This window comes from Tetrao urogallus (genome assembly GCF_951394365.1).
Source record: "Tetrao urogallus genome assembly, chromosome: 18".
Classification (NCBI taxonomy): Eukaryota; Metazoa; Chordata; class Aves; order Galliformes; family Phasianidae; genus Tetrao; species Tetrao urogallus.
The window spans coordinates 239,822-266,899 of record NC_136831.1 but is presented as its reverse complement, the minus strand read 5'-3'; the positions used below and the strand labels follow the sequence as shown (position 1 = coordinate 266,899).

The following is a 27,078-nucleotide window of genomic DNA, read 5'->3' as shown; positions in this document are numbered from 1 at the left end:
TCAGAAGTAACCAAGTAAAGGTACCAGGAAAGAAATATTGCTCTGAGAAAATGACCTGTATTTGACCGTAACCTTTGCAGAGATGTTGTATCTGTTTTGATACCACTGTTAATTACCTTGCAGCAGAAATTATTTTAATAGGATTGCAGGGATTTTTTCCTTTTTGTCGACATCACCATATGCCAGTATAAGAATCTGTCTTGTTATCACCTGGAGTATTTCCTTACACACTTAACAGTTCAGCACATGCCATTTCAGAAATGCCTTGTACTTCTAGGGTGCAGATTTTCAGATGTTAACTGAGTAGGGGTTCCACTCAAAGCCAATTTGAAAATTGTGAGTAATGATTTAATTGGCTCGAGCTTTTGAAAGATCCCAGCTTTTTAGTATACATTAAAAACTTACCTGTCAACCAGCGTGACAAGACCTCTTTGCCAATTTTCCTTTATCTTCTGATATGTGCACTTCTGGCAGTTCCTTGGGCTACTACAGCAAACACAAGATCTATCAGAAATTAAGCCAGATCAAAAATCTGAAAATCTCCCAATAACGCGGTCTGAATGGATGGTTTACAGCCCTGTGACTTCATACTACTTCTGAACTGCTGAACTTAGCTATAGCTTTTTACAGAAGATGAAGTCACAGGAAAATCACCGAAGTCCCAGCAAACAGCAACTCACAGGTGAATCCTCTAAGCAACACAGGGGTAGTGCTAACAAGGAAGAAGTTCTGTCACAAGGCAAGTATTTGCATAACCACAAAAGAATTCTAAAAAACTAGTTGAGGGGGAAAAAGTCAGCATTCATCACCTTACATACACCTCACGCTGTACTGTTCAAGGAACTATTCTAGAAATGTCAGGAGCCATCTCAGATGAATAGCAAAACAGTGTTAGGAACTGATAGATTTAAGTGATCAGTGCCTCCTCATTTCTTTTAGGAGCGTGATGCCAAATGCTAAAGGAAAATTCAATTTATGATGGAGTATTTCCACGGCTGCCACATCAATTGAATGCCACAGAAGAAAGTTTTTCTTATACTTTTGTACAGGAGAATTTTGGTTATAGCTAGACACAATTCATTTCTAGATGGCCTCGCTTTATCAACAGAACATATTACAAGAGCCCTGCTCCTAAGTTAACGACAGATGAAGTACCACTGTATGAATTAATGAAATTAAGACACTGTTTTTGAAAGCATACTGCTCCACAGCTGTCACTTGACTTTTGTTGCCTCAGGAAAGAAAAATATTAGACAAGATACGGCAGGGAGTTTTGAGCTCCACAGTCTTAACTCAGGCTAAAAAAAAAAGAAAAAAAAAAAAGCTGTACTTAAAGAGACCTCACCCTTTCTTCAGAAACTAGAACAAGTCCAAACATCTTTTTTTGGCCAAACAAAATAAAGACAACTTTCACCTGGGAGAAGTCCTGGCATGACATCCAATTGAAAGAATTCTATACGGTGCTATCAGTTGTCTAGCCAGGTTGGAAGCCAGAGATTCCAAAGTCTGAGAGGAATATATTCTATGTCTAACCTATGGAAGGCATTGAAACATATCCACCCTGCTTTTTTTTTTTTTTTTTTTTTCCTCCAGGCCTTCATAACTCTATCTATGAAAACATTCGTTCACAAAATAGCAATTTTGACCTTGCAATGTGCCACAGAAGTCTATGAGATACATGCCAGAATAAGAAATTATCCAGTTAGCATGAGATTTGTCTAAAAGTTACAATGGCACAGAAGTGAAATCCTTCAGATACACAGTCAAAAACAAACAAAAAATCAAATACCATCTTTCTAAGTCTACTTTACATGCAATTAATTTAACATTAAATAACTTAAAATCATGATGTAAATTGAACAAATAATTGTCCATGCACTAAATGCATGAGTCCATCACTTTGGCACAAAATCAAAGGATGTCCTGATCCAGCAGACTCAGGCCAAGCACATGTCAATTGCTTCTTGAACTGACTGTTACAAAAACTATCACCACAAGGTAAGCTCTGCTAACAGTACCTAAAAGGGCATTAACTACTCGCAACTACCAGAAATACTTGAACATTCCTAGGACATTAGGGAATGCATTGGGTCTGCTGAGCAGACAGTTCTATAATCTTTCACATTCACAGGTTTCACTGCAACCTCTCATCTCCCCCAAGAAAACTGAAGAACCACAGCCCTGTGGAAAAAAATAATGAAAAGCATCATTGTTGCTCTCCCAGCGTGCCGAGGAGACACAGCCTTTCCTCCCCTTCAGGCGGGAACACTGCAATGGTAAACCAAAACTTGGAATCCTCATCATCATAGCTGAATACACCCAAAAAGAAAACTCATTTTTTTATTTTTGCTTTACATTTCCAAGCATCTCCCATTTGATACCATGGCAAACTGAATGTTTAACAAAATGAATGTCTCTTTATAACTTAACGTTTACATCAAAAGGCATTCAAACACAAAGTATTAAATATGCTTTTGTAACAACATTGGTGCTTCTAAGAAAGACTGACAAAAAGAACCCAACCCAAAACCATAGGCAAGTAGGTCCAGTATAATGCAGTTTGCCTAATCAAACATTTTTGGCTTAGCAGAACATACACATGAATCAAAATAAGAGAAAGCAGACTTCTATTTCCAGTTCCATTGCTGGTTGGCTGGGTGAGAGCTCTCAGGGAAGCCTTTCATTTTCCAACAGTCTTCCCACTGCAACTGGGGAGTATGTTTATTTGCTTACCACACAGAAAATTAAGAAATGAAAAGCATAAAGTGCTGCAGAGAAATAGCTACAAGTTCTGAGTACTATTATTCCACAGGGGAGGAAAAAAAAAAGAAAACTGGTTATTTTAAACAAGAAGTTTATTTAAACAACAAGACGCTTTACTAGAAGGGAGAACTACCTAGGATTTTTTTTTTTAAAGAGTAATTTACCCCTACTTAGACAGATTGCTCTACAATGTAACAGCTACGTACAAAAAAGTTATAAAATTGTCCTTGGTTTTACAATGATAAAAGAAAAACATTGAAATTATCCAATCAAACAAAGTATGTAAGGTTTTTGTTTTTAAACAAGGAGAGCAAAATAACTTACTGGAATATAAAGATAAAAGTAGAAGGAGCATGCCACTAATGGAGAAAGGGGCATTTTCACAGAACCAGTTTGTTTTCCCACCCCATCTCCATTAAATGTTGATCAAAACATACCATTGGCCATTTAGTTAAAAAAAAAAAAAATGCGTTTTGTCTGTGCACATACACCAGTTACTTTATGTACAATAGAAGGAATAGGAAAAAAAAAAAAATCAAGAGAGAGAAGAGAGAAAACTATACTGCAGTAGTCAGGATGTGGCTGAACCAAGTCTTATTTTTCTAATTGTGAACGTGTTGCCTGTGGGAGCACAGTTCTGGAGAGGAAAGTAGCAGGTTCTTTTTTTGTGGTTTGTTTTTTGTTTGTTTGTTTTTTAGTAAACTCCTCCTGTTTGTTGCTGGAACACATCAATTGTATCTTCATCCTCCATTTCCAACTATAGCAGAAAAGAGAAAAAAGCTTTCAACTACTATAAGCTGGGTTGTTTTCACATTTCCTTTCTTCATGTTTGTTATGCAACTTATCCAGCCCAGCCCCACTCCCCTCCATCATCATCATCACTTTGTGCATTTAACCTACGTCACCATGATTCAAAAGCAAAGAAACGATGTGGAAATAAATGCCAGTGGGTAACTTGTCCTGCAATTAATGCTTGTACATAACTTCAGGGCGCACTGTGGAATTCCTATGGAAAAGATCAATGTTTCTAATACTTTCATTTTATTGTCTGCTTTGCCACTGCATCTTCTTTCTCCTGTTTAATTCCTCCATTTACCTTAGAACACTGCCACAATTCCATTTTGTTGCTGTTGTTCAAATGTGCAAATGGCTTCGGCTACAGCACTAAAGAAAGCATACTACGATTAAAGCCCCTAGGCCAACCAGGCAGTAGAACAGACAGTCAGTAACTGCGAACAAATAAAACATTTTATATGGTCAACAACGCAACAATCTGCCGGTGAGAAGCAGCAACACTGCATCACTGCGATTCTTGCTCGCCCTGTAAGGTCTGTGGTTGCTGTTCCTGGATGCATTACTTACTGACAAAACCTGCACCAAGACTAGAAATACAACTTGTAAGTTATAGCACCTTTTTCAAACAGCCTCAATTTCTGCTCCAAGAAATCAAACTGGTCTATGGCATTCAGTGCAGGTATAAAGAGACTGATCCTCAGCTTCAGGATAACATGGATGGAGAGAAAGGCACCGTGTTGCTTCAATTCTCAGCATTTGAAGTTTGAAAGTTCCATAGATTGTGGCTGTAAGAAGCACATTCTCAGGAGAATCTGCCATAAACCTTCTAAAAATAAGTCTCTTATTTTGTAATGAGTAATTCTAAAAATCATATAAAACTGTAAAATTCTATTTAAATGCAGCTACGTGGAGCAATACAGAAAAACAGTTAAGTGACAGTGAACCACCTGGGTGTTGGAATGGCCTTTGCTTTAACCACATTATAGACTACCTGAACTCCATGATATTCATTAATTTTATGCCATTGAAACACAGCTTCAAATTACAAATAGCAAAAAAATGACTTTTGTGTTACAAAATGCAAGTTTACAGGCAGGGTCTCTGATAACACCCGTTATAAAAAACCTTTATAAAAAAAATGAAGTTACCGCTTCAGGAAAAACTCACTTCTTACCTTACTGGTTCTTATTCCAGAGCTGTGACTCAATAACCTGGCAGTCTTGCAAGATTCACCACCTACTAACATTGTACTTCACCTCTATTGCTACAATGATACAGGCTTGCTATGCAAAGCACACAAGGAGTCTCAGATTTCATTTCCAACAGTTCTAAAGTAGGTCTATCGGAACATCAGCAACAACTTCTGCAGCAACTTTCAAATACAGCCCTTTAGTTGTGCTTTCTGTTTACCTGTGCAGGTGTGTCTGTTTCATTAATTGGCTGTCCATCGAACCGGAATCTGATTTGCCTCATCGACAACCCCTGGGCAAAGAGAAGCAACACAAAAGGAGCTATGTTTTGTAGAAACCACTCACTACTTTTCTCTTTAACTTGTTACTAGAATTGTGGTACAGTCACTAAAAGCCATCATTCATGATGCATAAAGCAGTTTTCATACTCCCCTCATGCACTCATTTCAAAGCATTTCATTACAAGTCCTTGCAATCTGTTTTGCATTAAACACTGTATTGTGTCCAATTACTAAGAGAAGCAGCAGTGTCCACCCTCTGACTGAAAGTTACAGTAATTTCTAGCATAAAGTTGTCACCCCAAAGGCTAAGATTTTTATAATGCTTTGTAATAATAATTCACTGGGGAAAAAAAAAAAAAAAAAAAAAAAAAAAAAGTAGATACAGCACTTTGAATAACAAGTGTTGAACAGTAACACTAAGAACAGCTTTTTCGCTCTTTCCCAAAAGCAAAGGTATCCTAAAACATTTTCCCAGGAAAGCAACAGCTGCCTATTAGCATAGGATAGTAGCATAGGACGACCAATGGCAACTTTTTGACCTTGAACAAGAAGCCAATAGAACAAAGTTTCTCCATATACAGGTGAAATGAACTTTCCAAAGTTAATATTCTGAACACCAGAATTATTAAAGAGCGTTTTGCACCAGCATCTCTACCACACACACCAGTCATTTTGCTGGCCTGTTCCAACCCACAAAAGATTACTACTCATTCCTGCTTAAACCAGCGGAGAAGTTTCTGTGTCCCCTCTCCCTAAACATACAGGAAACCCACAGGGCTCTGAAGTCAGTGCAGTGCATTGCATGGCTCTGCTTTGGCACCCCTCAGAAAAGGAGCCCCAATTTAGCCATGCAAGAACACATGTAATACAGAATGAAACAGCCTAATGATGACTTTTGGAAAGTTTTAAGGAAAAATTTGTTAAAGAATATTACGATGAGCAAAATTTCTGTTAAGACTTCATAAGATCACAGTGAATACATTCTTCTAGTGTGTCTAAGATTCTGCAACATTCACTCAAAACATCATCTTATTTAGGAAAAGAAGTGGCTACGTGTCAGGACAGCAACCGGTTCTGCAGAGCTGTGTTCTCAGACTTTGCCTTTCCTAAAAATACACACTTGCCTATTTAGAAACCTTTGGGTTTTTTTGCAGGTTCTCAAGGACTTCTGAGCTTAATAAATGCTAGCTGAAAAAAATACTAAAAAGCTGTACCTTTGTGGATATTAATCTCACCAAGAGCATATTTCAATAATTATTTCAAGAGGGGGAAAGTGGTCTTAAATAGTCTTGATCTTTTAAACATATAATTCATGGCTCAGTCACTGCCATTTTCATCTACTACATGCAATATGTCTTTTCATTATTGAAAGTTGCTAAATTCTGTTATATACAGCTTCTACCTCTGTAAAATCAAACCGGAATCACTGCTTAAGAATTTTAATACTGAGTATGCCTAATTAGCAGTATGAACAAAGTCTGACTTTCAGATTGACAACTAGATGGCATCAGGAAAAAACAAGCCTCATCATTATGCTCCTTCCTAAGGTAGATGTTAAACACTTTTAGACCTTGAGACGCAAATTGACATTCTGTCATCTTAACAAGGAAGCATTAAGCTAAGAAATCAGAATTCTATGAGCAATCCAGTAGTTAAGTCAGTGTTATAACACATGCTGATCACCCAACTCTCCCCTAAGTTCTTTCTGCAGGTTCCTAACTCACCCTTTGCACTCTACCAATTTTGAGACACAGAGCAACGGCCCCCACCTACAATCCAGATTTCACAAAGATAACCCACCTTCGTTTAACCCATTTCCTGTCACCACTCTCAGTCCTTTCTAGAACAGATCCTAAGAACAATACACCCTCACCACACAATTAGCTCCTGTTAAGCTTCTATCGTTCTGTATATTTACACAGTTTAAGACTTCACCGTTTTCATCCAGCCCTTAGGAGATCCCCTCTCCCCAAGAAAACCCTCTGGTGTGTTGAGGCAAGATCCATACCTGTCGTTCACAATAGGCTTTCATTAGTTTACTAAGTGGTGTATGCCTCTTAATCTTAAACTGCACCACAGACCCATCTTGCCCTGCCACCTTCAGATTAATGTGGTCATTGTTTTCAGTCTTCACTCCTTCCTGTTGAGGAAATTAAAAAAAAGTTTTCTTAAAAGCTATGAAATGAGAAGTTCACATTTTATCAAAGTGCAACAGGTCATTAAAAATGAGGAAATAAAGTTATTTACCAACATGAAATGCTAAGTGGGAAGTAAAGGGCAGTGCAACTTGGGCAATAAGTAACAACAAACACTAACAGCAATGAGAGTTGTCACTCCTGAGAGTGGTTCATGAGCAAAGTGGCAGTGAACAGCACCATAGCAGGAGCAAAAAAAAAAAAAAAAAAAAAAAAAAAGTTATGTCTATCAAGGACACACTAACACACAGCACTAAGTTACCAATCAAAGGAGTAAAACCACGTGTGACCGTAATCCCAAACACTGAGGAGGCCATTTCACACTTTATCTCAAACTTTTTGGAACTCTGCTAAGAGACTCCTCAAGAGAAGTTTAGCACACTTCAAGGGGTTGCGTTTTGAAAAGGCGACGAAGTCTGAACAGCAGCAGCTTTCTCCTCCATAAAGCACTTCGGAGGCGCTCCCGCAGCGCCGTCTGACGCTACTGCTGCACACCGGAGCCCCGCGGGGTTTTACAGCCACCGCCTCCCGGGGTCCCGCAGCGCGCGGAGCGCGGCCGCCATGTGACAGCTCCGCACCGCCTCCCCCATTATTCCTCAGAGTCCGTTTAAAAACAGAAAAAGGAAAGAAAGCAAAAACAAAAAACAAAAAACAAAAACAAAAAAAAAAACCAAAAAAAAAAAAAAAAAAGAGGAGGGAAGGAAGAAAGGATTAAAAAAAAAAGAAAAAAAAAAAAAAAAAAAAGAAGCCGGGCAGCGCCGTTTGCCGGCTGCGAGCTCTCGCCGCGGTCGGGTCTGTCGGTTTTATTTTCCTGTCGGAAGCCGAAGCGCCGCGCGCTCCCTCAGGGCCCAGAGCCCCGGGGCGGGCGGAGCACGAGAAGGGCCGGATGGGCCGAGGGATGCTGCGGCGGCAGCGCGCGGAGCGGCCGGGTCCGGCCCCGCGAGGAGGAGGAAGGCAACGGCAGCAACCGCCTCCGGCGCTGCCTCTCCCCGAGGAGGGCGGGCGGGCGGGCGGGCGGGCGGGCAGCCCGCGTTCCCCCCCCGCCGCCCTGCCCGGCGATCCTCCGCCCGCCCCGGCCGCGCTCCCCGGCGCCGCTCCGCGCAGGAAAATGGCGCGCAAAGGCGGCGCGGCCCTGCCCGGCCCCGGGCCCGGCGCGGCTCCCGGGCCTCCCGCGGCCGCCCGAGGAACGAAGCCGAGAGGGGAGGGGGGAGGGGAGGTGCCCGCCTCACCTTGGGCTTCTCGTCGGCCATGGCGAAGTCGGCGGTGTCCGGGACGCTCCGAGCGCTTCACAAAGGGGGGGAAGGATCGACCGAGCGCGGCGGCGGAGAGAGGAGGGAGAGAGAGGGAGAGGGGAAGGCGGGGGGGGAGGGGGAGAGCGCGCACGCACCGCCGCGGGGCCGCGCCTTGCCCCGTGCGTGCGCGCGCCCGCCGGCCTCTCCCCCGCCCCCCCCGCGGCGCGGCCCCACCGCCCATTGGGCCCCGGCGGACGGGGGGGGGGCCGGGAGGGCGGGGGGAAGGCGGAGGGGGCGGGGGGAAGGCGAGCGCGCGCGCGCCCCGGCCGTTACATAACGCGGCGGCGGGAGGCGGAGCGTGCGCGCTCCCCGCCGGCTGCCCGCGCGCGCCCCGCCCGCCCGCCGGGCGCAGCGGGCCGTGCCGTGCGGCGGGTATTGTCCTCCTCAAAATGGCCGCCGGGCCGCGCCGCCCATCCCCCCTCTCTGCCGGGCGGCGCCCCGCGCCCCTCGCGGCTCCCCGGCGGCGACCCCGCCCGGCTCCCCGGCCTCCCCTCCGGTGACCCCTTCCCACCTGCCTCTTGTCGCCTCTTCCGTCCCGGCTGTAGCGCCGGATGCTTGGGGCCGGCCCGGGTGCGGGCATTGTGGGCCCGGGGTGGGCGGCAGCCAGCTCCGGCCTTTCCCGAGGAAGGAGTTTGCTGCGGGCTGTGGTGGGCTCTGACCCGCGAGGCATGCGCTCCCAATGCAAAAGGGGAAGCGTTTGTCATAGGTAAAACAACTGCGGTCAAGGTTTCATTATTACCTTCTTCAAATGTCCGAAAATGTGAAGCAGCATTTCAAAGAATAATTGTGTCTCTTCTCATGTGTTTTACCACGTTCACCCCAGTGGCGCGGTACCTCAGGCATTGCACAGCACTTCATCTGTGATGCTCCTCCGCCTTTTGGTACCAACGTAACGTCTGCCGCCATTGCGTCAACAGTTTTTCCATGGCCTGTGTGGAATAGACCCCAAACGGCCCTCATGGAGGCCTGCAGTGCAGCTTGGCCGGGCTGTTCCTGCAGAAAATCCAGGCCTGCATCGTTCCACAGGGATGGGATTTGTCCAGAATAAGCAGCTGAAGTAGTGAAATACCAGCTGAACAGAAAATGACCTTACTGAGCAAAGACTCTGGACTGTTCTCCCTGCAGGTTCAGCTCTGCCTCTCTGCCTGTTGGCACAGCCTGGTTGCCTCCCTTTGGAGGGCAGACACTCAGGAGGTGTTTTGTTTTACTGTAGTTGCCTGGAAATGGAAAAGTAATACCCGCTAGGAGCTGGAAGCCAAACGTTCACCCAAGTGCACAGTTAGGAAAGTAACATGGCTGTGTTCCTACCTGAGATGGTAGCCATGGTGGCACAGCTGCAAAGCTCCCATAAATGGGGGGGGCAGCGCCCCACAAGTTGCAAGGTGTTCTCTCTGCTTCTGTACACTGAAAGCATAAGTCTCAGCTACAGTTGCATTGAACTTTTTGGTATTTCACTCTTTCTCTGGAGTCTGTAATTCAATTCTGGAAAATACCAAAGGTGCTGGAAGATCTGACCCCAGGTGACAACCAGAATGCTGTTTTAAGTTGTAATGTACTCAGAACAACTTTGCCCTTCTACCTGTGTCACTTCCCTTGATTTACCATCATTACTGTTCCTGTCAGTCGATCCTGCTTGTTGTGGTATTGCTGTTGTATTTATTTAAGCTACTGGAAGGCACAAAGCTCCTGTGTCTGGAGAAATCCCCTCAAATAGTTGGGCAGCATGCTACCATCCCGCTTCACCTCCTGTTTCAACCTTGAAGAGCAATGAGCAACACATTTAAACTGCTACCTACTTCTTATCTTTCTCTCCACAACTAAGAAGCAGGACCAGGTGTGAGAACATGAAAATTGAGCATCTTAAAACCCACTCTATTCTTATACCTCAGACACTGTAGACTGCTTTTTTGAGCAAGACTCAAACCATATGGGTACAATGCAGAACAAAAGACAAGGATGCTACATTCTGTTTAAAGAAATGCAGCATCACAGAGAAGTGACTACTGTGTCACAAGACTGAAGTTGGTTGATGGTCTTTGCTTTTGCCATTGCTTTCCACTCCCTCTTTTAAGATCAGTGTGTTGCAGACCAGGAGGAGGATTTCTTTGGGAGTGGCTTTGGGGACATGAGATGAAACTGGTCAGGGCTGAGAGCACCATGAAAAAGCTGAATGCCAGAATGAAACTTAACTGGAACATATATTAAGGCCTGCATCACAAATAGAACAAATCTGCTTAAAAGGAGACATGAAAATAAGCTGGATTTAATGAAAACGTATGGGATTTCTCTACTGCTGCAGAAGTTGTATCTGCTCAAAAAAGATGAAAAATGTTTAAGCTGTAGCACCACTGGTCTTTCCACTAATTACAGATTCCCTAATCACAGATGTTTCTACACCCCCTGTTCTTATATGGCTTTTCTTCTTACAGAACAAGAGGAAACTCACAGGAGATCCAGTTGAGCTAGCAATAAACAGTGCTAAAGAATGTAAAGATAACTGGCTACACAACAGCACTCAGAGCAAGCGGTGGGAGAGATGCCACACTAGGAACTACAAAAGACCCAGTCCTGCAGAGTCCAGGCTGCAGCAAAGTGGGGAAAGGCAAAGCTTTATTTCTCTCTGAGCTCCTTTTACGAATAGAGTTGAAGAGATGTGAATGGGGAAGCTCCACAGTTAAAATTCCATAGAAATTCCATCTCTGGGGAAAAAAATCCCATGTTTCTCAAATATTTCTGTGCCTTGTTTTATTGTACGGTAGTTTTATATAGAAGAAATCTGACTTATCTCGATCTTGCAGAGCACTTATGCTTAGTTCTCCACTTTTCTGAAGAGGGCAGGGAACACGGGCATTCAACCTACGTTCCTTTTCACACCAAGACTTCAAGAGATTAAGATTTTTACAATAAGACGGCTGCAGGCGAGTGTATGTGCCAGTATGGATTAGTAAGCACAAGGCTACAAGAGCAACTCCAGACCATTCAAAATTTTTTGGCTTTACAATTAGCTCAGTGCAAAAATGGTGAGACAATAGTTACTAGAGCTGTAAGCAAGAGAGTACAGCTAAGGCTGCCTTTGTCATCCAAGTTGTCACTCGAAATCCAGGCAGAAAACGCTCTGACTACAGTGCGGTGTTGAAAGCAGCATTCCTTTATTCCTCACGATATGTTCCGGGTGACTTAACAAGCCAGCGCGCTCTCAGAGTCGAGGTTCTACATTCAAACAGTTAAGACATACATTTCATTCTTTTCCAGTAACTCATTAATACATGTTAATGTTCCTCTGTGCATGTGCAGTTGCATTTAGTTGTATGCCCACTTACTTTATCCCCATTTTTCCACCATTAGCTTCACGACAGAGACTTATGGCTGACCTTTAGCTGTTTTTCCCTAATCTGGCAAAATTCAATTGCTCGTTAGGCCATAATGAGCAATTTCCAAAACAATATATGTGAAAATCTGTGGAAAACACCCTTGCACCTGATGAAATGCAAAGACAATTAGTCTGTTGTGACTCCAGTGCTTCTCGTGAAGCAGAATTAAGAGAAAACAAAGCTGTTCACACACCAAAGTTGAAATTTTTAGAATTGGCACTCATTGATTCCTTTTGCTGAACTCATATATTGGCCCTTAAACTAATATACTGGATCCCTATTGCTAAACAAATCAGCCTAATTGCCACCTTCTCAGCCTAAACTCTGAAGGGGTGAGTGGCTTATTCAGATTTTGCTCTTCATTAATATTAGTGCAGCACTGGGAGCAGAAAAATATTGTCTGGGGGACTGCCTGTCCCATGCTTCCCCTTTCATGGTGCTTATCTCTCTTGCTTTTCCCAAGCTACAAAATTACTTTCAAACCTTCTATTTTGTAACTTTTTATTCCCTTCCTCATTAGACCTCAAAGTTCTGCTGCTTTCCTCCATCCTCAGAGAACAGTAGCATTCCTTCTTGGCCTTTGCCTTCGGTGGCTGAACCAAGAGCCTGAACTCTGAAGTCATTTTGCACAATATGTGCTTCCATGCTGACACTCCGGTTGCCAATTCAACATAATTACACAGACTGGACAGGCACAAGAGCCTTTTTTGAGAAAGAGTGCAGGCACATCTCCCTTCCAATACATGCAGCCCTCCAGCCAACCTTCCAAGCAGAAGCAGAGCTCTTACTGCTGGGTTTTCAAAGATCCTGTTTTGGTTTACATCTAGAGCAATTTTATGTCTGAAGGATATTTCAGATCTAGAACTCAGCATCAATATCCTCCAGAGTCATAACCATAAGGCAGCACCATCTTCTATGACAGTGGAAGAATGTGACTCTGTGGAAGAGATTCAATTGTATCCACATCCCCAAACATGGGACTCTTGCCTACCACAAATCACAGAATCACAGAATGGCCAGGGTTGGAAGGGACCTCCAGGATCATGACTCTCCAAACCCCCTGCCACCACAAAGGATGAGCTCTCTTACATTTGTTCCTAAAGCAGGTTTCTGAAGATTTCAAATTCTTCCACCCTGCAGAAGTCATTCCTCCTGCCTCTAACAGACACCACTTCCTGTTCTTAGCAGGACAGTGAAAAAGCCACGCTCTTAGCAGAGAAAAGCACTAGTGTTATCTGTATAGAAAATGATGGATGCGGTAGCCAATAAAGAGGCAATTTAGCAGCAAAGTGTTGCAGCATTCTTCTTATGAGGTCAGCAAATGACATAACCAATACTGAAAAATTAACCCTGCCCACAGCACGGGGTTTGGAATCGGATGTTCCTTGAGGCCCCTTGCAAGCTGAGCCATTCTGTGAATGCAGGATTCTGCTCCAGAAAGCACCCAATGGGCCCAGCTATCCGTCAGTGACAGGGGGACTGACTTTTTCCTGGTAAGAATTCAGCAGGACAGCGCAGTCATTTTTCTTATCGAGCACACCTACAGGAACGAGGAGCAAAGCGAGATGCCTGCAGGCAGGAAGGACAGCACGAAGGGGCAGCGTGCGGACAGCGCCTTTCTGCACTGCTGCCGGCCCGCCGTGCTCAACGTAACCCTGCAGTAAGAGATGCCCTCGAGCCTGCAGGCGCCCAGCAAGGCACAAAGCACGGAGTTCCACCAGCCCGAGAGCCGCAGCTGCCCATGATGTCTTCTGGAGGCTCATCTACCTGCGAGGGCCTCGAATGCGTAAAGAGAGACCCATCGTTACAGAGCGACCGCGGCTCGGCTCCGGGCACGGCTCCGCCCCGCTCCCGCTGCCTCCCCACCGCCCCGCTCCGGGATTGCAGCGGCCCGCCCCGCCGGGGCCTTTCGGTGCCGGCGCTGTTTCCGGGGCGAGCGGCCGCGCCTGCCCCAAAGTCGCGGAGCCTCGGCGGTGCCGAGGTGGGGAAGGACGGAGGCGGACGGAGGGGGACGGCCGCCGGCCGAGGGGAAACGCCGCGCAGCTCCCCGGGTGGCAGCAGGCAGCGGGGCGGGCAGCCACTCGGGGCCTCGGCTCGGGCGGGAGAGCGGCGCGGCTATGGAGGAGCCGGACGCGGAGCCACCGCTGACGGTCAGGGCCGGGGCCGCGGGGCCGCTCCGACGGACCGTACCGGGTCGCCCGTCCCCTCACCTCGCCTTCTCTCCCCCCGCCCCCCGCTCCCTTCCCGCAGGTGGTGCCGGGAGCCGACCCGGCCCGGACGCGGCTGTGCTTCGCGTGGGGCCCCGCCGAGATGCTGCTGTGCGAGACGCTCTTCGGCTGCAGAGGCAGGGAGCGCCGCGAGGCTCCGGGAGGCAGCGCAGGGCCGGGGCCGGCGGGGTGCGGCGCTGCGGGCGGTGGGGACGGAGCGGCGGGCGCCGCGTGTGTGTTTGTGGTCCGCAGGGATCAGGACATCTACATGGAGACGCTGCGGAAGCTCTTCAACGAATCCCACGGCATCTTCGTCGGGCTGCAGCGCTGCGAGGAGGAGCGAGCCGCGAGGGCAAGGAACGCGCAGTGAGTGGGGCTGGGGCCGCGGCGCTGGGCGTCTTGTAGGCAAACAGCGTTGCCCGAAAGGGCCCAGAGCGCCGAGAACCGGGCGGATGTGCGGTTCCAACCGCAGTTCCGGGGTGATCGTGGAATGGCTAAGGGGGGAGAAGACATGAAGGGGCCAAACCCCATCCCACCGCCACGGCCCTCGGTGCCACATTTCTGCCTCCAGGACGACCCCGCACCTCGCTGGGCAGCCTGTGCCAACCCCTCACCGCTCCTTCTGGAAAGAAATCTTTGCTAATATCCAACCCGAGCCTCCCCGCCACATCTTACGGCCGTCACCCCTGGTCCTGTCTCTACTACCCGGGAGAAGAGGCAAAGCCTCACCTCACTACAACCTCCTTTCAGGCCCTGAGCAGTGCCTGGGACCCTGCATACCCGGGACTAGCACAGCCACCCATCAGGCTTACCCCGTGCTGGAAGCACCCACAGATGCACAGAAAGGGGACTAATCCCAGTAGCTCTCTGTAAATTATCCCTTTTTGTTTGGCAGATTAGTCCAAGTGAGCAAAAACTACCGCTCGGTCATAAGAGCCTGCATGGAGGACATGCACCAGGCTGCAAGTAAGTCTGTTTGTTGTACTGCAATAAAAGGAGATGCTATTTGTGATTAGAAAAATAGGATTTCATTTGGAAGTTGTTACAGCTACTGAAAAATGGCACATATAAACTTCAGTAATTAACAAGATTCCATTTCCATCACTGAGATTTTCAGGTTGGTTCATCATCTGGTAACTGATTTTGGGAAGATTTGCAGTCTTTTCATGTCATGGGTTGTGGTTTTGTGGAAAAATGAGTCAAAATTAACAGCTTTCCTGAAAAAGTGAGAGATCTCACTCTGTTTTAACATCCTCGTCCTGTAAATTTACCAGATTTATAAAGAGGTATGAAAGGTTAGCTTAGCTTTATCAGTTGCGTACACATTTGGGTCTGTACCGAGTGAGTGGTCAGGGATTGCAGTTATGAGCTCACAAAATACTCTGAAATAAGGTAAACATGCTACTTTTTGACTTGGCTTATTTTTCACTCAGTTTCAACCCGGGACTCTGCCCTGCACAGCCAGTACAGCATTCAGGTAATCTGCAGTCACACCCGTGTAGTTGCGTGAATACTGGTTGGTAAAGCCATGAAGACCAACGCTGTAGCTGTAGTTTTGTTGTATAAACTGTGCTGATGTCGCTTAATTAGCCTTTTGTTCTTTCTGTGCTCTTTGTAGCTCTCTGGAGAGTAAACAGGCTTAAAATAACACTTTTTGTACTGTTTCCTATTTCCCTGAGGAGTGATTACTGTTGCATTTCAGTACACAAACAGTGTTGATATTTTGTAAACTAAATATGTGTAGAGAAGTTATGGCCCGTTTCTATCTTTTAATTTGTGTCTCTGAAATATCAGTATGACATTTATCTATAAAGACTGGTTGTTATGGACAGCAAATTCAGCTGTGCAGTTAAAAAAAATAATGGGAACAATTACTCTGAAATGCAGTTCTGCTTTTTTTCAGGTTTCTATTCTCTCTGCTATGGAGCTGATCTGGAATCTGTGTGAGATTCTGTTTGTTGAAGCAGCTCCAGGTGAGCAGCAAATAATTCTGATGTTAAGACTGAAAGTGGTCTTGTTTGCATAATTAATTGTTTAAAATGCAGATAGCATCCACTGTGCTAGATTTTAATACATATTGTAGGGAGTATGACAAACAGCACTAAGTTCTAATACCTCTTCAGCCTCTGTAAATTGCATTTTTTTGTATTAAATTATGTCAAGATGCATTCTACTTTTTCCCCCCTTATGCAGTATGCTACAGTTTACACTGGCTTATTTATTTCCCGCAGAAATGTAATGAAGAGAGATAACAAAAACTTGTTCTCAATTTATTTGACTTTAAAGCATAAGCACATTCTTAACCATTAAATCAGTAGATACCAACTAACATTTACACATCTTGATGTAATTCCTTTAACAACAGGATGACATTTCATAAGTGAGTTTGTTTATGAGTGATTCAGAATTGTTTTCTTAGGAAATCAGATTACGCGAACAAATATACTCACAATTCAAACCAGGGATTCATAAATTATAGATTATTTAATCCAAAGAAAAAGCGAAGTACCTACCACCAGATTTCATCCTTATATTTAGTTAATATTGAGATGATGGTTGTAGCAGAAATGCTAATCATGGCTTGAAGCAGTGATGGAGCCCCTGATGGGAAGGCAGGGCCAACCCAGGGGAGTTCAGGTTGCATGCAATGCACTGAATGACCAGAAGGGATAGAGCCAGGATTCATCCCTTCCCAGCCCTCACTTAAGGGCTGGCAGTGGAGGCAAGGGGATCTCTCTGGAGATCTCTGCCTACCTGAGGCCTTCCAAAGGTAAGCAGCTTTTTTTCCTCCATTTCTGTGTCCATGTCAGCTGCATTTGGGCTTGTCCTCATTTGCTGCAGCCAAAGACATTGCCACCCTGCTATTACCGTACTTTCCATCACATTATAGCATTAGAATGGTAAATTAAACAAAGACGTTTTGTGGATCTTTTGGCATTTCAAGACTTATGATATGAATCTTCAAGTAACTTGTTTAGGTTTTCTTCTGGTCTGTACTTCTGCCTTGTCTAAAACTTGTCACAGGGAGCCTGGCGCTCCTGCAGCTTGGCTATTTAGGGAACTCCGTGCCTTTCTAGTTTGAACATGGCAGATGGAAATCTGCTTAGTAAATCTCATCCAACGATTGTCAGACTGGTAAGGTTAGAAGCATATAAATGAACAGTCTGGGGACAAACAGATTTGGAACTAACGACACCTTCTCTGTGTAAAGCCGGTCCTCTCCTGCTTCGTCTCCTTGACTGGGTTCAACTTCACATCTGTGATGTAGACAACATGGTCCGTGAAGTTCTGAGCAGTGACAATCCATCAAAACACAAGCTCTTCTGGAACGTGGTGAGTGCAGCCCCGGGTACAGCTTTTAGATGAAGAGAAAGTTGTGCCCTATGCATCTTGCATTCCTCTTCCCTTCTCAGCACTGTAGTACATCTCAGAAACCGATACTTGACATGCTGCTTCTGTCTGTACAGTTTTGAGATGAAACACTGTCAGGATCATCCTGCCCCTTGTTCTAACTTGAGCCTTTCAATTTCATGATTCACAGAGTTGTATATTTAAATAAGCAGGAGCTAAAGTTGAAATCTTGTAACTCTACTTAATTTTCTTGGAGATTCCCCTGATATTCTCCCTGGGTCTTTGGTAGCTTTGCACAGCTTGGTGCTCACAGATGTGCTTTCTGCAGGTGGATATCTTTGTGCTGCAAGGCCGAATGGATGAAGCACGCCACTTGCTCTCCAAGGAAGCCATTGCAAATCCCACATCAATGAACATGTACAAAATCCTGGATGATTTGATGAAGAAGATGCCTGTGCCCAGTGTATGTACAAAGCACTCTTTTTTTTTTTCTGCACTGATTTTTTTTTTCCTTAGTTCTATTAAGAAAGGAGATAAGAGCGATAACAGAATTAGTCTGTTTCATCTCTGCTGTGGCTCCTTTAACATCACAGGCTGTTGACCATTAAAACATCTGTCTTAATCCTTGTAAAAATACTTGTCCCAGTGACCCAAGAAATCCAAGAATACAGCCGAAAATCTGTTCGGTGATAAACCAGCATAGTCAGAAGTGATGTTTTTGTAGCAAGGTACATTGCTGGGTTATCTGAAACAGTTCCTGTTGAGAACTTACAGAGAAGTCTTTGAAGACCTTACCTGCAGGTTTTCCTCTGTTGCGGTGATCTCCTTGTGGAGGAAAAATTGCAGCTGCATCTTTGGTTGTCTTGGAATCCTTTTCCTTTATTTAGATACACAAATTAAGACATTTCAAATGCAACTGGAGAACAAGGGAAAAAATGACAACAACCTCCTTGTCTTTTTAGCATGAATGAGTGCAAGTTCAGACCAAATACCTGCTGTGACTTGGTATTTCTTTTTACTTTATGCCTCTTACTCCATGCAGCTTGGTAACACCCAAACGCTGACTGAGATGGAGCTGAAATGGCAGCACTGGCATGAAGAATGCCAACGTTATCTACAGGATGGAACCTTTGCTTCCAATTCCCACATGGAATCCATCTGCAAGGTGTGTTTTGTTTAAGAAAGGAAAGTGGACAAGTATTGGATTGTTGTGTACTTCAGAAGCCACATGTAGTGATAAGTACCTGTAATATGTTAAATCATCTGTTCATTAGATCACTTGTGCAGATTGCTTTCCTGTTCTAGGCTCTTAATTAAATTGTAAACTTTGCAAAATAATAGTAGTACCTTTAAAAAGTTAAGATGCAGCTGTGAACATTGCTGAATTTGCAGAACTACTCCTTTGCTTTCCTTCCTCTTAGATCCTGCTGGGAGATGAGAATGCCATACTAGAAAAAAAGGAACTCATGACTACTTGGTACCACTTTCTGGTTACTCGACTCCTGTATTCGCATCCAACTGTGAAGCCAATGGAACTGCGGTTCTATGCACAGGCAAGAAATATAATCATTTTTGTATCCTCCATTTTAATGCACAGAAAGATTATGGTACTTTCAGAAAGCTTTGGGAAGGTTGATGTTTTATAGAAACTACATACAAGACTTTTCCTAGCATTTTTAAATGGACTGGGAGACTGATACAGAAAAACTAATGGTTGAAGACCAAGTCTCTTTAGTGTCTAGTGTTACCAGTTTTGGTCCTCAAATTGTCTTCCCAATTTCCTAATGCTAAAACATTGCTTCTTGGCTGCGTTCAGTTTCTGTAATACACTCTCCCATAAAATAATCTAAATGAGGCTATTGCATCAAAACAAATAGTTTTCCTTCTACCCTCTCGCATTTGTTTTTTAATCATGTCTTGTAATCTTATTCCAGTCTAGTATGGACATGTTCCTGGGTGAAGAAAGCAGCCCTGAACCTCTAGACATAATTTTAATGGCAGCCTTTGAATTTGAGCTTCACCAAGTGATCAAGGAGTGCAGGTTGAGTTCTTAAAGTTTTCGTTTCTCTGGATTTACCGTGTTGCTTCCAATAGCATTTGGGGTAGAGGATATGGGTACAGGCTGCAAATGCTATGCAAAGCGAGTAGCAAGTAAAAGTATTCCATTCGTGGGACACTGCAACCAGACACCGTGCTGTAATACAGCTTTTGTATGTGCAAAGCCTCACACATTCCTTGGCAGCGATTGGCTAAGCATTGTTTTTGTTTTGCTTGTTTCAAATACAGTGTTGCTCTGAGCAACTGGTGGTTTGTGGCTCATCTGACTGACCTTCTGGATCACTGTAAACTCCTGCAATCTCACAATCTCTAGTAAGTATTTATTTGCACTGATTATTCAGTCACTCAGAAGTAAGAATTACTGAAACAGCACGTCAGTTTTGGTGAAAAAGAGCACCTTAGGTATTTATAGAAGATGGAAAATAAAAGCGCTCCGTCAGCCCGGACATTCTTCAGAAGCAGTTGCTGTCCTGATGAGACATGCTATTCAACAGGACTTCAGCAGCATTAGGGTTTGTGGTTTGGTTTAAGTGTATTTTTAGCTGAAATATTATCAGCAGCTCAAATGTTTGTGATAGTGAGAAACTCATCTAAAAAGAGTTTCCACACATAAGTCTTCAACAAACTTCATTATGAGCAATTCTGCTATTTGCATTCTCCTGCTGTTTCAGTTTCTTAAAGCAGTCATTACTGTAAGTTACATTTGCTAAATGCTGTAAAGATGTAGGTATCCTCCCAAGGATAAAGCTACCCTGCAAGCTTAGGCTTGATATATGAAGTTTGTTAAGATAACCCTTGAGAAAACGTACTGCAGGTGCTTCTGAAATTGAGACAGGAGGCTTTTCTGATAAGGTGCAAATAGTAAAGCCTATTTCTTTTCTTTCTTCATTCCTTCCCAGTTTTGGTTCAAACATGCGTGAATTTCTTTTACTAGAGTATGCCTCAGGACTCTTCTCCCATCACAGGTAGCAATCTTCTTTTTTTTTTTTTTTTCCCCTCTCTCCATAGGCTACACTTAGCATCAGGACAGCAAAAAAAAAAAAAAAAAGAAAAGAAAATCTTGCATAATAATAAAATGAAAAGGCGAAACTTAAGCCACTGTTAGAATTTCAGCAATCAGTTAAAACCTATCAGGTGTATTAATCAGGATGGAATGGCTGCTGCCTCTGTGACGCTTTTGGTGTACTGCATTTTTGACATGCAGGAATTCCAAAGTTGTGTACTAGGCAGCTGATAGTAGAAAGTAAAAACCATTTGGATGTAAAAAACATCCAAATAGTGTGTTAACCAGGATTAAGTATTATTAATGCAGACTCAAATTCTGCTTGTTCTTTCCTGTTGTGTTTATTTAAGATGTACAAGACTTGAAATGCTTGACTTTTTCTTCCCCCTCCCCCCCATCCTCCAGTCTGTGGCAGCTGGGGGTGGATTACTTTGACCACTGTCCAGAATATGGCAGGGTCTATTTGGAACTTCATATTGAGCGGATACCTCTTAACACAGAACAGAAGGCCCTCAAAGTGCTGAGAATCTGCGAGCAGAGACAGATGCACGAACAAGGTGACCGATTCTTAAATTTCACTGTTTTATAGTGACACAAGTGAAACTACTGAAATTGATTTTCTCTTTTCTCCTGTGTTTTCTCCAAAGTCCGAAGCATCTGTAAAATCATGGCCATGAAGGCTCTGCGAAATAATCGCTTGGGCTCTGCCCTCTCTTGGAGCATCAGAGCCAAGGATGCAGCTTTTGCTACACTAATATCAGATCGGTGAGTCTATGTCAGAAGCTCTCAGGTGGCCATCATTGTAGTGGGCTGGTAGGAACGGGAATAAAGCAGCCATCCCAGAAAGGTCCCACTGCAGGCAGAGTGGGGTTATCTTTCTCTCAGACAAGGGGTCTGCTTCTGGGCTAGAAAATGACATCCTTGGGTTTCTGTCATCTGCAATAGCCTAGCTGTTTGTTTTTTTTTTTTTTCCCCTACACCATTGAACTTCAGGAGATCAACAGATTAAACAGATTTGCTTTACCAAATAGTCCAGTAATAGAATTGAAAATGCTGCTAACACTTAGCTTAGACCTAGACAAAGGGTTGGGGCTTCACTTGCAACTCTTTTTGTGCTTTTGAATCTCTAGCAGCCCATGTCATAGACATTTTTTTTTCTTAACTGAAATCAGACAGATAGCAATCTCTTGGTATAGTTATAGTTCCATAATTATGCTCTAGATAGATGGCTAGGTGATACTACATCTTCAGCAGTGTAAAAGAAACTGCTGGCTTCCCCCCTCAATTTGTTCTTAGAGGGAGTGGGGAACAGTCATATTTATTTCAACAGAAGTTGAAAGAAAAGCACTGCAGGAAGCAGATGCTGAAAAGCAGCATGATGAAGGTTGTGATAAAAGAGATAAAAAGCTTTTAGAATTGTTTCTATTGCTTGCCTTTTTAATTTCTTTTATTTATTTGGTGTTTTTAGACAGCAAAAAAAGAGAGCTTTGTTACGATCTGCGAAAGTTATTTATGTTGCTACCAGCCTCAGCTTTCTGCATTCCTTCCTTTCCTTATTCTTTTTAAGAAACAGATCTCAACTACTACAAAATCTAGAAGAAAAATGAAGTGTCAGTAAAATGCTCACTACGCTGACTCATTAACCACTCCCAGAAAATGTTTTTATGTCTTCTGAAGTTCTCAGTCATAGTTAATTAAGATGAAATTCAGTTGTATATTAAGCTTTCCTGTGAAGGGATGAGTAGATACAAAAGAAACATGAAAAACAGCCTCCCCTCTAAGTCTTTGCTGCATTTACTTTCTCCACAGATTCCTTAAGGACTACTGCGAAAGGGGATGCTTTTCTGACTTAGACCTCATAGATAATTTGGGACCATCCATGCTGCTCAGTGACCGGCTGACATTTCTCGGTGAGAAGGGCCTAATTTTCAGGGTGTTCTGTTCTTTATAACACAGCTACCTCTACACAGTTTATCTTCTGGCAATTGAATCTCCATTTCTGCATTATGTACAATTCTTTAAAAGCAAGAAAGATTCCTACTTGGTTTTCCTTTAGAAGTTTCAGGAACATCAGGTGTGCTTTTTTACTGAAGAACTCTCACACATCTCTATCTCGAGCTCAAATGTTAATCAAAGTTGGATTGGAATGGGAATCATTACTTCCTATATTTTTGCAGTTAAACAGATATAAGTCAGTCATAGAATAAAACACATTTGTTCTCAGCCAATTATTATTCTAGGTATTATTGATCCAACTAATTCTTAGCAAAAGCAGAATATTCTGCACCAACAAAGATCTCATTTTCCACTTAAGCAGCAAAGCCTTTCACACCTCTCAATCTCCTGAAGTATCAGGAAAAAAACAAAAAAACAAAAAACCAAAATAACCTGAGTTGGAAGGAACCCATAAGGGTCATTGAGTCCAACTCCTAGCTCCACACAGAGCCACTCAAAAATCAAGACTATACGTCTGAGAGGATTGTCTAAACGCTTTCTGAACTCTAGCAATTTGGGGCTGGAACATTCCTCCTCCACTCCTGTTTTTTTTTTGTTTTGTTTTTTTTTCCCCTCTAAACAGATGCTGCCAGTCTCTCAGCCACTCGTGTTGCTCCCCCTGCAAACACTCAGCACCAGGCAGCATCAGTTCAGTAACAGGCGGATTCAAACAGTAACTCTTAGCAAAAACGGTGACAGGTTTTTAACTGTTTTTTTGTTTTTGTTTTTTTTCCCCCCAGACAACCTGTATTTTAACTTTCCTTCGTGCACAACATTCCCATTCCAAAGCAGCTGAGTCTAGGGGAAGTCTCTTATCTACTGCTTCATGAGAGCAAACTGACTTCTTAGCATCCATCAATCCCAGCTTGCACTGTTCTGACAAATACCTTTTACCCTTCCAACACCCACATGTAGGCAAGTACCGTGAATTCCACCGTCTGTATGGGGAGAAGCGGTTCTCTGAAGCTGCCAGGCTGCTTTTGATGCTGATGACTGCTCACATTGCCCCTTGCTCCTTCTGGATGACCCTCCTGACAGATGCCCTTCCCCTGCTGGAGCAGAAAGAGGTGAGGATGCCAGTTGAGCACAACAAAGACACCCCACATCCTTTCTTTTATTCCTGAGAAGTTATCTCAAAGCAATTGTGCTCCACACTTAATGTCCCCAGGCTAGGACTGTTCATAGCAGTTCAAGAATTGCACAGTACTCCTACTGTCTTATTGAGGGCAGGGGGATGACAAATAACTTCAAATAAGATAATCACTGCTTTTAGAAAGCAGCAGTGGGATAATAGAATAAACTTGTTAATGGTTTAAGTACAAAGCTGTCCAATTCTTTCTGGTACTTTATTTTAGCATGCTTTCTTCTGCTCAGCCACATTTTTGCTTTGTGATTCATCAAAAAAATGAAAGTTTATTTACTAGAGACCTGTGACTGGATAAAGCAGAGGCATGCACTCTGACCTCATAGCTCATCCTTTGCACAAGAGGTTATAGATCTTCTCCAGAGTCACTTAGAGGTCTTTTCCAACCATAACAATTCTAAGAGAATCTAATTCAACTGTCTACCTACTACCAGTGTTCCTTAGCACCACATCTACATGTTTCTTGAATGCCTGCAGGGATGGTGACTCCACCACCTTCTTGTTAGCTGGTCCCAGTGCTGGACCACTCTTCTGGAGAAGTTTTTTCTAATAGCCAACCTGAACCTCCACTGGCACAACTTGAGACCATTTGCTCTTGCCCTACCACTCTTAGCTGGGGCAAGAGGCTGACCCACACCTCACCACAACCTCCTTTCAAGTAGGTGTAGAGAGTGAGAAGGTCCCCACCCCCCCCTTCACCAGACTGACCATCCCTGTTCTCTCTGCTGCTCTTCACGTACAGCTGAGTATTGACCAATACCCCCAGGTCTGTTTCCTCTGTGTGGTCTTCCAGCTACTCTACACTGAGCCTATAGCATTGCCTGGGGTTGTTATGGCCAAAGCGCAGGACTCAGCACAAGATCTTGTTGAACCTTCATCCCATTGGCCTCAGCCCAGCAATCAGCCTGTCCAGGTCCTGCTGTAGGACTTTGTACCCTCAGGCAGATTGACACTTCCTTCCACCTTGGTGTTAGCTGCAGACTTGCTGAATGTGCACTCAATCCCCTCATCCGGTCAATAAAGATATTAAACAGGATGGGCCTGTAACATGATGGAAAGCACAGCAATGATTGCAGAGTAATAAGTAAGGACTTTCTCGAACGCAGCAGCTGTGGACACAGAAACAAAGGAAAGAATTTACTTACCTTCAGAAGGCCTCAGGTACATAGGGATCTCCAGAGAGATACTCTCACTTCCTCTGCCAGCCCTTAAACGAGGGCTGGATCCTGGCTCCACCGCTTTATCACTCAGCAATATTGCATGCAGTTGAGCTCCCCTGGGTTGGCCCTGCCTTCCTACCAGGTGCTCCATCACTGCTTCATGTTGTGATATAGCATTTCTGCTACAGGCCGTAATTCTGACCCTTTCTACCATGAATTGTCCTGTGATCCTGTGAATGGAAGGTCAGAATCAATCCGTGGGCGTATGAATGCATTCTCTTTCATCTCAATTGAATGTTCTTAGACTGCACGATGTCCTTCATCGCAGTTATTTTAATGAAAATACTTTGATTTCCACAGGTCATATTTTCAGCAGAGCAGACTAATGAATTAATGCGATGCCTGGAAGATCTAACAGCAGGGAAGCTGGATAGGCAGAAGTTTCAGGTACCTCCCATTTTGAGGACAAATGGATAACGAATCAATGGGGTTGTGGGATAGTCAAGGAAAGCACTAAACTTGTTTGTAGGTGGGGACAGAAACAAGGAAGAGCCTGAGTTCCTGAGGCTGGCACTTCATTAATAGCCAGCAAACTGAGGCGTCAGCAGAAGATAATTAAGCATACACAAAAATAGTGCAGTACTTCCATTCCTGAATGTTCTGTTGATTTGGATTGGACTACAGGGTTTTTTCCAAATTTCTAAATAATTGGAAATTACACGGGCAATGGAAAGCTGAGATGCTGTCATCTAACAGCTCAGGCTAGTAGATGTTCTAGGCACAAAACAGGGAGACTTTTGCTACACATGCAGAAGTCTGGCAGAAAGAGAAAAGGTTTGGTAGTTCTGTCTTTAGACAATTTAAAAATTAAGAAATGTGGCTTTTACCCATTCTGTGGAGATCCCAATGACAGGTAAACATGTATTCTCACTCTTAATGACCTGCGCATTTGTTTCTCAAAACCCAGGAGAAACAGCTCATTATTGCATGTACTGATCTAACCCAAACTCTGCTTTTAGGATGATGATGTTGAGACCATGAAAGTGGAAATGCTGAGACTTGCTCTTGCGCGAAATCTTGCACGAGTCATTGTCAAAGAAGGCACATTAGAAGGATCTTGTAGACAGTAATGTGTGATTTTACTCTGTGTGGCTTATTGTACATAAACATGACTGGTTTTCTAAGAATAAAGGTCTTGTTTTGCATATTGTTTGGTGATGTGATCTTGTCTTTCATAAAAAAAGAACTTTAAAAATTGTGCAGCTGATTCCTAGGGTTGCTTGATCCAACTTGGTCTGGCTATCTTCCCCTTCTGACAGGCCTCCTTCCACCTGTGTTTTCAGTTGCTGTGCCACTAATTATCCAGAACTGAAACCAAACCTATCTTTTAAGCCACTGGCATTTTTAACCAAAAAGGCAGAAGTTGCTGTTTTCTAGTTTGGATAGGCTTCAGATGATGGACTGAGCCTTAGTGTTTCCAGAACCAGCGCTACACTCCATGATCAACCATCAGTAAGGGCTATCCCCACAGAAAAGTAGGGAAACCAATTTATTTAACATGCAGCAAAACAAATGTATTTAGATGTATTTACAGTAATGGCTGTTTGGTGTGAAGCAGGAACCTCAACCTACTAACAAGGAACTCTCATTCATAGCTTAATTTCCGAAGCTTGTAACAGTGCATTTTCCATGCAGCAAGACTATGGCATCTTTGCATTTGGCTTTACAGCACAGCAGTGCACTGCCAGTAACAGTGAGAACAATGCTGTTCTGCAGAAAGCACTTGTGCTCTTCTGACTTCCTCAGAGTCACAGAGAGATTCACGTACAGGCATCTAAAGCAGTGAAGTCTGCTTCCTCAGGGTATGCTTACAGCACCTGGGCAGACTTAAGTAACCTAAATCCCTATGCCTACCGTGCCTGAAGTGGCAAGAACATTTCTGAGGCAGAAAGAATTCTTTCCTTGTTCTCCATCACAGTCCATCAGTTTAAAATTGCTGCTTTCTGTAGGAATCTAAAAGAGGCAACTCACTTTTGCTTGCCCTCCTTGTCAGGGAGCTGACAAGGATGTGTCCTCATGAGCTTCAGAGCAGCATACAGCAAGGTCCTTGGCCAAAGCTTTGGATTCCTCCCCCTCAGAGTTTCCACAATTGCCTGATACCTCTGATCCTTCAGGCCTTTAAATCCACAGTTTCTCCATCTCTAGTATTTATTTCTCATCACAGAAAAGACAACATAACTAACTCCAAGCAGTATTTGAGTTCTGGTTTTAGA

At 43.9% G+C, this 27,078-nt stretch overlaps 2 protein-coding genes across 2 annotated transcripts; one reads left to right on the top strand and one right to left on the bottom strand.

Annotated features, from left to right (window-relative positions):
* Positions 1-3,457: 3,457 nt before the first annotated feature.
* Positions 3,458-8,548, bottom strand: SUMO2 (small ubiquitin like modifier 2; the record flags this gene model as incomplete). Its single annotated transcript, XM_079544436.1, has 3 exons — positions 8,454-8,548; positions 7,038-7,169; positions 3,458-3,520 (listed from the first exon to the last, which is right to left on the bottom strand). The coding sequence occupies exons 1-3, from the start codon at positions 8,472-8,474 to the stop codon at positions 3,458-3,460; spliced, it is 216 nt and encodes a 71-aa protein (XP_079400562.1). The 5' UTR covers positions 8,475-8,548.
* Positions 8,549-14,004: 5,456 nt separating this feature from the next.
* Positions 14,005-25,935, top strand: NUP85 (nucleoporin 85; the record flags this gene model as incomplete). Its single annotated transcript, XM_079544236.1, has 18 exons — positions 14,005-14,037; positions 14,138-14,460; positions 14,990-15,060; positions 15,528-15,571; positions 15,998-16,067; positions 17,306-17,427; positions 17,774-17,908; positions 18,488-18,610; positions 18,867-18,998; positions 19,380-19,486; positions 19,732-19,815; positions 20,403-20,468; positions 20,912-21,063; positions 21,154-21,271; positions 22,316-22,416; positions 23,417-23,568; positions 25,166-25,252; positions 25,825-25,935. The coding sequence occupies 18 exons, from the start codon at positions 14,005-14,007 to the stop codon at positions 25,933-25,935; spliced, it is 2,031 nt and encodes a 676-aa protein (XP_079400362.1).
* Between the last annotated feature and the right edge of the window lie 1,143 nt (positions 25,936-27,078).